This window comes from Castanea sativa, chromosome 6 (assembly GCF_040712315.1).
Source record: "Castanea sativa cultivar Marrone di Chiusa Pesio chromosome 6, ASM4071231v1".
NCBI classification, from domain to species: domain Eukaryota; kingdom Viridiplantae; phylum Streptophyta; class Magnoliopsida; order Fagales; family Fagaceae; genus Castanea; species Castanea sativa.
Window position 1 is genome coordinate 49571070 of NC_134018.1, and position 11707 is coordinate 49582776.

Genomic DNA, 11707 nt, shown 5'->3' on the forward strand with positions numbered 1-11707 from the left:
GGTTGCTAAAAATACAATGTTACTGTTTTTCTACTAATTTGGTAAGTACGATACTTTAAAACTCTAACTTATAATATTCTAGAAAAAGAGCCTAAGCTACATAAAGCTAATAAGCTAAGAAGTGCATTAGTCAATAAGCTAATAAGCTACATAATTGTGTTGCACTGGCCAATAAACCATATAATTAAAAATTTATTGGAAAAATTAACTTACATCATTATTTAAATAATTGTATCTAAAATTTGCCCAAACTTAAAATTGGTTTAACACGTCAAAAAACAGTGCGGGTAAAGATAATAACAATTGTAAATTGAAAGTTGTAGCCAATAACAAGAAACTGCATTAGCCAATGAACTAATTAGCCACCTGAATCAGCTGTATTGACTAATAAATCATATAATTAAATGTAATAAAAAACCTAAAATACAAAGGTTTAAAATAAGTTTTGTCCCAATTACGTGAGAAAATATTCCGAGTAAATATATAAGTACTAATATTTGTGAAGTAAAAGGGCCAAGTGTAACCATGCTCTACCTTCAATGTTAACACGTCCCCCATCTCTTTCTTTTAAGTTGCTCAGCCAGTTTCTTGTGCTTCACAAGCCTCTGATAATCTATTATTGCCTATCTCATCAGTTTCTTCTTTTCCCTTCTTCTCTCTCTCTCTCTCTTCGCCTTTGCAGGGCTTTTCTTTCTGATCCATTTGTCCTTATAGAACCTCAAGACTGCCGTATTTTTTTCAACACCTTACGGTCACATCTCTCTCTCTCTCTCTCTCTCTCTCTCCTACCATTCCACATAAGAAGCTAGCTCAAGCAACCTTCCCAGTCTTCACTCAAAGAGATTTCCTTTTTTGGAAACATTTTTTGACTAATATTTCTTGAAGAAAATTCAGCTATGCAAATGGGGTTTTCGTGTCAAACATACAATACTAAGTAAAAAACAAGAAGACCCATTTTTTTTTTTCTCTTCAAAGATCAACACTCTACAGCCCAAAAAAACCATGTTGGATCTCAATGTTGATATCCTTTCAAACAATTCAGTTTGTGATGAAAAAGACACAGTAATGGAGTTGGTGAAGCTCCCAGAAGACTCTGGCACCTCCACCTCCTCCATCATCAATGCTGAAGAAGCTCCAACCAATGCCGGAGATGAGGACTCTTCCAACAACTCCTACTCTGAGTTCATGTTTGACATCTTGAAGAGCAAAGAAAGATACAGTGTCCACAACACCAACGAGGTCCAACAAAAAACCCCAAGTTCAGAACTTGTTACAAGGACACTTTTTCCGGTCCCCGGAGAAAGAGAATCCGGGGAATCAGAGTTCATCTTAGGATCATCATCTTCTTCGTTGTCATTGACAAAGACTGAATGGTTGAACTTGTCTGGTAGTGGTCAGCCTGAGCTGAGAATTTTGCAGCAGAAGCAACAGCAAGCCAGGAAAAGTAGACGGGGACCGAGGTCCCGGAGCTCTCAGTACCGGGGCGTTACGTTTTACCGGAGAACCGGGCGATGGGAATCACATATATGGTATATATATTTTAAAAAAAAGTATATGTTTTTGTTTATTCATAAAGAAAGAAGCTGTTTTTATATGTCATCAATGGTTTAATGTTCTTTATTGATCTTTGACTCTAGTATAAGCAGTTACATAAATGGTTTTGTGCTATGCGCATGAATCAGTTAGCTGTTTTCTTTGTATTGGAGGGTATGTGTATATGTTTTCTTCAATGATCTTAATTCATTTCCTTTTTTATGCGTATATAGGGATAGTGGAAAGCAAGTATATTTAGGTAAGGAGATGATGATCTCTTTCTGTAATTTTAATTTATTTTATTTTTTGGTTCTGGGAAATCTTGATGAATTCTGGTGTTGGGATTTGTTAGGTGGATTTGACACTGCTCATACTGCGGCTAGGTGAGTTGAGATGCTTGATGTTTTGAATGAAGTTCATACTTTGTTTCATGCTTTGTTAAATTTTCCTAAATTTGGACCTTGTGATTTCAGAGCATATGATCGAGCTGCAATTAAGTTCCGGGGGATTGATGCTGATATCAATTTTAGTGTAAGCGATTATGAGGATGATATGAAACAGGTAGAAGTGGGATTTGTTTAATTGCTACTGGCTGAAATTTTGTGAGTTTTATTCTGCATATTAATTGTGATTTGATTGATTTGCAGACCAGGAATATGACTAAGGAAGAATTTATTCATATTCTTCGTCGTCAAAGCACTGGATTCGCACGAGGGAGCTCAAAATACAGAGGTGTAACCCTGCACAAATGTGGTCGATGGGAAGCTCGAATGGGACAATTCCTTGGGAAGAAGTAAGAGAACATTCCCTTATACCATATTTCTGATGATTTTAAAACAAGCGGTAGCTGTCAAAAATTGGTATTATATAAGTCCTATCGTATGCTCCAGCTTGAATTCTTAGACCTAGTCATTTTGCTCTTCTGCTAATGAAATGAAGCGTAATATGGCTATAAGAAAGAACTATACAAAAGATAAAATGCTTAGGCAATACTCTCTTTTATCCATGAGATTATCATGCTTGCTTGCAGGTATAAATACCTTGGGTTGTTCGACAGTGAAGCAGAAGCTGCAAGGTCCTTGTGATCATGAATTTATTGTCCTCGACGCTAATTTGTGGTCTAAAATCTCATTTAGGTGGGGTTTAATCTAACAGAAACCTTCATTTCCTTTTTTGGTTGTTGTTGAATTCAGGGCCTATGACATGGCAGCCATCAAGTGCAATGGAAGGGAAGCAGTAACCAACTTTGAGCCAAGCACCTATGAAGGGGAGATCATTGTAGATGGCAATACTCAAGGTACTAATAGATATTAATGTCTTTTATTTAATTTTTCAAATGTTAATTTTTTGGTTGCATTTACAAGTAACGCTCTGTTTGTTTCAACAATGATGTTTCCTAAAAAATGAATTATTTTCTAAAAAGCATTTTCTATAAAACTATCTCATTTTTCAATATTTGGTAGCAACTTTAAATGAGTTGAAAAACAACCTCCTAACTTCCCTTATTTAGCTTGATGTGACATAGAGTTGTTTTCCAAAAAAAATTAATGGAAAACAATCTCTAAAAATAAGCCATACTTTTTATGTTGACCAAAAATAGTTTTTCTTTGACTCATCTTTTTTTAAGCTACCAAACACTGGAAAATAAAGAAAACTATCTTTACACAAAGTTTTCCATTGAAACAAACGGAGCGTAAAAAACAAGTTCTCTGCTAATAAATATGTTGAATGAATTTCTGTTTCTATGAGTTTAGGAAATGGCCACAATCTTGATCTAAGCCTTGGGATGTCTAATGGTTCAAAGGGCAAGGACAATGCAGGGGATTGTCTTTCTCGTTGCAATAGAGAGAGATTAATGGTAGCCCTTTAGTCTTTTACAATGCTTACACCTTTTTTTTTCCATGTGTAACTTATGTATAGTTTCGCAGGTATTCATACCTTAGGTTTCCCAATTAAATTTAATCACGTGATTGCATTCATCAATAAACCACTTGGTTGAGTTAAATTATCCTTGGAAAAGATAATACTTATTTTACTGCATTAATCAATACAACCATGTAATTGAATTCAATTGGAAGACCTATGATACAAATCTAAGGAACTATACCTAAGTTTTTTTTTTTGATAGAGGAACCATACCTAAGTTTTACCCTTATAAAAATGCATGTGGATTCTTATCATATTGCCATTAATAATTGATGCCCCACTTTTACAGGTTGATAACTCTGCTTCTGCACCACTGGGTGGTCAACCCGCTCATAGTCTGACAATGGCATCAAAGCACCTTCCCATATGGTCTGGCATATGTCCTGGTTACTTACAAAGTTATGAGGTATTTATCTTTCTTTCATTTAAAATTTGATTTGTTACACTGGTTAATGTACACTACCTCTACCCTGTGGAAGTTTAGAAAACATTAGTGTAAGCACCACTGATCCCTGTAACAACAAGCATTGTCAATGCTTTCTTCACTATTTTGTGCTTCACTGAATGTCAATGTATGGAGTATGTTCTACAATGACTATTTCTTGACTCATAATTGGCCCAGTTTAAAGTGATGAAGGCCATGTTGTGATCTGCTTAGTTGGTAGTTAATCATGGGATTAGCCCTCAAATTACCAAAAAAAAACTTCTTCCACAATTTTTGGGTTGTAGCAGAAATATCAACCAGGGTTGAGAAAGATCAACATGATAGTATGATACATGTAGTTCTTTGTTGATTAAGAAGAACTAACAATGTGATTTATTTTTTCACTTATCATGCTCTATACTTTTTCCTTCCACAAGCTAATTATAATTCAGACGGTTTGATGCTTTGCTTTGATACAATTCTAAGCATCAGACTTCAATTAATATTACAGTCTAGCACAAGAAGTAAGCCATTTCCTAAGTAGAAAAGGTCTAAATGACCATATTTTAGGACCCCATTTTCCGTGTTCTTTTTGTTGACTTATGGTTAAGTGATTAAATTCACCATTTTCTAATAGCTTAAGTTTTTGGGACAACTGGTAATTTAACACTTTTGACACTCTTTCCCATGGTTGTTAAGGTGTCGTTCATGTTGTTTACAAGCCTTGCATTTCAGGTTTAAATAACAAAACTTAATTAATCTTTTATTTGCAGGGAATGGCCACAGAGAAGACAGTTGAAGCTGTTTCTTCGCAACGATTATCCAGCTGGGGATGGCAAATACAAGGCAATGGCATTGTTGCCCCAGTGCCCTTATTCTCTATTGCAGCATCATCAGGATTCTCCTCTTCTACGACTACTGCTCCATCAGTTACCTTCCCACCTAACCCCGAGATCAATTCTGTCCAGAATTCCTTGCTTCCTTTACCCACCACATCCACATCAAATACCAACATTTCTAACTACTTCGCTTATAGGAGGAGCTGAAACCCCGATGTATCATTTGTCTTTATGCCTTTAGAAGGTTAGGTAAGCAAGACAACTTAGCCAATTATAGTAATCTGTACTATGTACAGGTGTGTATCTTTATAATATAAAGCATATATATTGCTATAGTTTCCAAAACACTTTTATCCTATTGTATAGCCTGTCATAAAAGGCTTTTTTCAGGTTATCCTTTATCATGGCCAGCCTTGAGTTTGTTATAAAAATTATGTAAGTTTCAGAAAATAATGGCCTGCATTTAGTTGGCTAATAATGTATGGATGGAGCACAAAGTTGAGTGCTCTTGCCTATTACCTTCAATAAATGTGGCATTACATAGATAAACAGTCACCACCATTTGAGTAGCACTGTGTAATATCACCACCATTTGAGTAGGCCAATTAGAGTTTGGAGCTCCGAACTTATTGGCAGCCTAGAAATGTGTCCCCCCAAAAAAGTTAAAACATTCATTAGCCAGGTCCAACCCGGTGGCTAAAACTTACATTTCAAGCTTTCTTGTCATTCGGGTGGGTCAACTTCAACCTATCCAAGTAGCAAGCTTGCAAGCATACAAAAAGGATAATACTAAAATAAGGTTCAGTCACTATTTCGACCCAAATGAGGCCCTGATTTCTTTGAAAAGTACAGTCACAGCTTGCCAGTGGATTTGCTTGGGTCAACTTCAACCCACCCAAGTTGCAAGCATACAAATCTGCAGCTGTTTTTGGCGAGTTCTTTACAAATAAGTACAGTGACACAAGATTTTTTTTTTTTTTTTACAAATATTAATGTATCATGTTGTGATTGATTTATAATAATAAAGATGTCAACAATTCAGTGGTGTGCTAATGTGTTAAGGATATAATAACTTCCCACTTTAAACAAATTGTGAAGAAAAAAGAAAAAAAGTCCTTAGCATTGCTTAGGTCTTGAGACTTCCTAGTACTAAAATTTTCCATGTAGGCATTTTGAATTGAAAGTGACTTGGACTGTTCTAAACTTCTAATAGTCAGTTCTATCTATCCATGGTTAATATGGCTTGTCTTATTCCCTTTGTTTTGTGACCGCATAAAGTGTTGCTGAGAATTGAGTGGCAATGATCTCCAAGGAGACCTTAACCATAAGTTCTTTGTGAGGGCCTGTCAAGGATTGGTTATGGTAACAGCATATATATATACACAAAAAAAGTGCCCTGCTTTTTTTTTTTTTTTCAATTAACTCCTTCAGAACAGTTACTCTTTGTTGCTCGTGGAGCTGCCATGGTGGTTCAGGCCAGGGCTGAAACCATAAATGCTATGATTCAATTACAAACCCAACGGCTTCATTGGTTATAGCAACCCAAAACTAGAATGACCAATGGGCTGGAAAATAGTAATAGGACATGCAAATCCGAAGCAGTTTAAATGAAATGCAACATGAATTGTTAGGTAGACCCAATCTTCATCCTGGAGAGTGAGACCAAATTAGCTAGCAAATCAATCCCATGATGGACCTAAATTAAAGTGATTGATTGTGAATTGCAAGCACATTTTAAGTCATATAAACGTTCTGTGTGCTACCTTCTTTGCTAGTGAAAACTTGATACCAAAATGAGTCACATCATGGAGTTGGTTTGGCCTTTTGGCCTTTCTGGATCAACCATATTGCAAGCACATCTATTTTATTTATTTTCCTTACTTTTGTGCACACACTGAAAAATTATATGAGCAAGCTCTTTATTGACAGGGTATACCCGAAAGGTTTTTTATGGACACTGAATTTGGGAGCAAAGAAATGACTTACGATTGGGCTAGAACTGCCCATGGGCTGAGCCTAGCGGGGAATTGGGATTGGCTCAAGTCAGTGAGCACCATGGATAAGTATTACAGCCCAAATCAAGCTCCGTTTGGATTCTACTTTGAAATATGTCAGTATTGATTGATTCAAAATAAACTCAATTTTTCTAAATGGGTTTTACAATTTCTACCTTCCAAGTCCATATGGAAGAGGGCAATTAATTTATTGGAAGGGATTGATTTGGATATTTTAATATTATGTTATTTCTTTATTTGAGAGTTTAATAGAAAGGAATTAAGAGGAAATGTTCATTCAATTCCATGTCTCTTCATAAAATAAATGTCATTCATTATTGAAACAGAGGTAAAATACCAATTTTTTTTTTTTTATTTGGAGGGAAAAATGAATAAAATGTGAAGGGTGTAATAATAAAATTATATATATATGTGTGTGTGTGTGTGTGTGTGTAGACACACACAAACACGTTTGATGAACAATAGTCATGAACTCACAATAATTCTTGATACATAGGATGTCTTCAATAATTCTACTCTTAACCAAAACAAAATTATTGATACTCAGGAGAACTGATACCAAATAATGAAAAGCTTTAAGCCTTGTTTCGATTTTGCATAATTGAGTAAACAAAACTGAGTTTTGTTAACTCATAATCCAAAATTTGTGGGGCCCACATAAGGAAACACTGTTTTGGCCATTTTTTGTTTGTTCACTCAGTTAACAAAATTGAGTTTTTTCAGTTTTGAGTTACCAATTTTGGAAACACCAGAAGCTTGTTTTCAAGTTATGAGTTTATTAACCCAGTGACATTTTCCATAATTTTTCTTTCCAAATGGGTCCCACAGCAGTGTAGTTACATCACTGCAAACCCACAGAGAGAGAAACATATATTTTAGCTTAAACTTTCCTAACTACCCAAGCTCACTTTCTTCATCTCACTTTCCTTTTTCCTTCTCCCAAACCCATTACAACTAAAGCAGAGCTCTAGTCCGGCGATCAGCACCTTCAGCCTGAGACTCTATCTCATAGCTCCGTTCATCGATTTTTGTTTCTAATGAGACCCAAATTTAGCCCCTCCATCTATTTACATGCCTAAAGCTACTGGGTTTTATTTTGATATTTTTTGTTTTTTTTTTCATGTTCCTCCATTTCCATGTTGCTCCATTTTTTGTGTTGTGTTGTGATAGCAAAAAACCTTTCTTTCTCCTCTATCTTTCTCTGCTTTCATTTATCAAATTTTATGTGTTGGTTATTATTCTCCTATGTCATAATTGCTACAGATAACACAAACTTGGTGTACAAGGGCTGTGCAGAACAAAATTTCCCAAACCCAATTTACTCACAAAACCTCAAAACCCTATTGTCTTCTCTAGTTTCACAAGCCTCATAGAAAACTTTCTACACAACCACCACTGATGACAGCCAAGATGCCATGATGGGTCTATATCAATGCAGAGGGGACCTCACTCTCCCTAACTACTACAACTTTTGATATGGCAGAGAGTGGGGTTAAGAGTGGTGGTAGTGGTGATGGGGGTTTGTTTTACACAGGGAGCTATGAGTCAGTGTATGTGTTGGGGTAGTGTGAGGGTGATTTGGGTAGTGATGATTGTGGGGATTGTGTGAAGACAGCTTTGGAGAGAGTCAAAGCTCATTGTGGTGACTCTATCTCTGGACAAGAGTATCTCCATAAGTGTTATATTAGCTATAGCTATTATCCAAATGGTGTCCCCAGTGTAGATTCATCGGCAGGTAAAGTAAGAGATACACATATTTGATATTCATGTTTTATGCTCGGTTTGGAATCCAAAAAAGTCACTTTAGAGAGAGAAACAAAGAGACACTGAACAAAATAAAATCCACATTTGAATTGAAAGAAGGGCATGAATTACATAAATAATTATACTATAGGTCAAATTACACAACACTTTTATTAGTGATGGACCTATTGTCACAGTTTATTTAATAATGGCTTCATATTAGCTATTGTAATCGATGAATGATAAAAATATACATCCAGGAAAAGTACCAAGGCTCAGGAACTGCCAGCTTCAAGACAAGTTTGAGACCTATTTCAACATAATTTGGAATGTCAAAACCAGATAACAATTTCCATAACTTATTTATTATTTATTTTCTATTAAATTTTTTTTATTGGTGTGCGTTCCAAAATAAGGCTGCTGGGCCTAAGGGGTATTTGGGCTCACAATCTATTTATATGATGGGCTTTTGGATTTCCTACCACGGGTGGCGCTATGCTTGGCTGCCCCGTTTCCTGAGTCTCCCTTCTTTTCTCACTAACACTCTCCTTTCTTTCTTAAGGGTGATCACTATTTCTCTCTCTCTCTAGTCTTTCCACTCTGGAATTACCAACCCCTACAACTAAGTTCCCCTTGCTTATTTATAGTGAAAGTTAGTGGAGTGATCATCATCATTCCCCTGTTGGGTAGAATGAGGGGTCCAATACCTTCTCCCCTAGGTGGAGGTTAAATGGTGAGTGGGGCGGGTGGCAGTGGCATTGGAACTAGCTCCACCGCTGGATTTGATGCTCGGCAGGGGCGTTCCCTAGGCAATGGAAGGGAGGTCCAATACCGTTTCATCTAAGTGGATGTTTGGTGACGAGAGGGAGAAAACGAAAGTGGCGTTGGGACCAACCCCGCCAGTAAGTCATGTGCTCGGCAGGGGTACACCACAGGCTACTCCGAGCTCAGACTGCTCGGACGGCATGTGCGTTACCATGTGAGATCAGTGCAGGGCTCTTATACGTGTTAGCCTTCATGGGCCTCAGGGTGATTGGGCTTGACGGAGGGTGAGGCTCGTACAATAGCCCCCCCTTGATTCATGCTCTGCTTCAGGTGATAAATCAAGGATCCCGGACAAGTCGTGGTAATGGCTTCCCATGGATGTATACTCTCTGCACGCGGCCAGGGCGATCATCATAGCAGATTTCTCGAAAATGGCGCTGTATCAGGTCGTCACGTTAGTAATTAATATTTGGTAGTTGGTGAACCGTCCGACGGTTCGTGAACTGTCTGACGGTTCGTAAACTGTGCCCACGCGTGTGGGGAGGTTATCCAAGAAAGGGATTTGGGAGGGTTTTCCCGCTCCTGGCCTCATTAAATGCCTTAAAGTCCTATAAATAGCCCATTCTGGGCTTCTTTTTCACTTTTCGCGTTCCTCTTACTCCTAATCCCTCCCTTGTCGAGCATTCCTCTTTTGCGCAAAACTTCTTCCTCAGTTCTTCACTCCCTAGAGCCCAAAGTAAGTTCTCTCTGCCTCTCTTTCCTTTTCGATTCTCTTCTATTTCATACTTTAGGGATGGGGTTTTCTCACCTACTTACCCCTGGGGCCACCTTGGCTAGTTTTAGAGAGACCTTTAGCATCCCAAGGGATGTCGACGTAGCGTATTGCAATGTGGGCGACATCGAACTTCAGAGGGCTGCTGACTCGAACGCAGCGTTCTTTCAGCTAATGTCCATAATTGAGGGTGGGGTTAGGTTCCCTGTAGACCCTCTCATAATAGGTACCCTAGGGTTTTACGTCTGTGCCCCGACTAGTTTCCCCCAACTTTTATAGGGTTGTTAGTTGTGTCAGCCGGTTGAATCACATGTTCGGGCTGCAATTGAGCCAGCACGACATAAACTTCATGTATAAATTGTGCGGCAATTACACAAGTGACTATTACTTGAAAACTAGAGATACACGAGTCCAACTTATATCTTGCCTGCCCGACTCTAATAGGAACTTGGCCGGAGAGTTCGTTCGGGTGCGTGGCAATTGGCTTGCCAGTGAGCTTCTTTGCCCGCTCTCACCACGTGAAGTTGGTCGGTATCGACAATCTCCATTTGATTTGTATCTCTATTTGATTTGTTCTTGCATCTTATATATTTTCTCTTTTATAGCTGATCGGTTTGTTCCCAAACTTGTTGCAGAATCTAAAAGGTTCTTTCCGGACTCTGGAGTTATACACGCGCGAGACCTCAACTTCGTTCTTAGGTCGGAGATCTTCGTGCACGACGACGGGCAACTTAGGGCATCTCATTTGATCCTTGGTGTCAACCCCGTGTACACCACTTGACAAAACTTCAGCCAGGCACTTTTGGTAGACGCCCGCTCCTGTTGTACATAGACGTGCGGTACAAGAAATTCCTTCCCCCCGCGCTCACCACAGGCGAGGCTCGAGAACATGGCCCGCGCTATACTACTGCAGACGACATCGTGCCTGTGAGGGACGATTCTGCCGAGCGCGTGTCCCAGAATCGAAGAAGACTCAAAGCAGTCGGACAGCCAGAGGACGTTGCCCCAGTAGCTGAGGAACGAGCTGCCGAGCCAGTAGGTACTCCGGGCACAACATCCGACCACACGGAGAGAATGGTGAAGCATAGGGAGATGACCCTTTCTCGATTCAAACTTGGCGCCGGACTTGCGGCTCAAACTCAGCCCCCAAAAGGAACGAGTCAAACTCCTCCCGTGGGCGAAACCAGGAAGAGGAAGAAGGCTGCCAAGAAGAACCCTCTTGTCTTGGGCGACACTTTGCCGAAGACCCCACCCCATACAGGGGGCGGTTCTAGGCTTCCGGAGGCGCTGGTGGTCACACCCCCGACGGTTCAGGTTGGAACAAACGTGGCGTCTTCTTCCCGACCGGGAGTCGGCTAACAGCACGCCTTCCGGTTAGGTGATGAGTGCTTGCTGGCAACCGCCAGCGTCCGGCTATGGGACAAGGGTGAAGGGGGGCGAGTGGCCCAAAGTTTGGTGCAAGGCCTCATGCTGCCCGAGGATGTCCATTATTATGCGGAGGGCGATGACGAGACACTTGCCAGACGACTACAATGGCATACCATTGCGGTAACACTCTATTCCCCTTTGGCTGTGTACATTGTAATGAGTGGTCTTTTTCCCAATTTCACCATTTAGTTTCTATTCTATCTTCAGGTTGCGCAGTTGACCGGTATTATGAACGGGCGGTTGAAGGATGCAGCTGAGGCCC

General features: G+C 39.4%; 1 protein-coding gene across 2 annotated transcripts; it reads left to right on the top strand.

Annotated features, from left to right (window-relative positions):
• The first annotated feature begins 597 nt into the window (after nt 1-597).
• Nucleotides 598-5251, top strand: LOC142641231 (ethylene-responsive transcription factor RAP2-7-like). 2 transcript variants are annotated; one of them, XM_075815630.1, is made up of 10 exons: nt 667-1529; nt 1767-1792; nt 1886-1916; nt 2007-2094; nt 2181-2326; nt 2564-2608; nt 2727-2830; nt 3288-3391; nt 3749-3865; nt 4657-5251. In XM_075815630.1, exons 1-10 carry the CDS (start codon nt 1003-1005, stop codon nt 4927-4929), a joined length of 1461 nt encoding a protein of 486 aa, XP_075671745.1. In that variant the 5' UTR covers nt 667-1002; the 3' UTR covers nt 4930-5251. The 2 variants fall into 2 exon arrangements, with proteins under 2 accessions (XP_075671746.1, XP_075671745.1); XM_075815631.1 differs by lacking the exon at nt 2564-2608 and having other exon boundaries at nt 598-1529.
• The last annotated feature ends 6456 nt before the right edge of the window (nt 5252-11707 follow it).

Excerpts from the sequence above, each read along its gene's own strand:
- LOC142641231 (XM_075815630.1), top strand. The coding sequence starts at position 1,003 with ATGTTGGATCTCAATGTTGATATCCTTTCAAACAATTCAGTTTGTGAT. Across the intron at positions 1,530-1,766 it reads CGATGGGAATCACATATATG|GGATAGTGGAAAGCAAGTAT; the intron begins GTATATATATTT and ends ATGCGTATATAG. Across the intron at positions 1,917-2,006 it reads ACTGCTCATACTGCGGCTAG|AGCATATGATCGAGCTGCAA; the intron begins GTGAGTTGAGAT and ends TTGTGATTTCAG.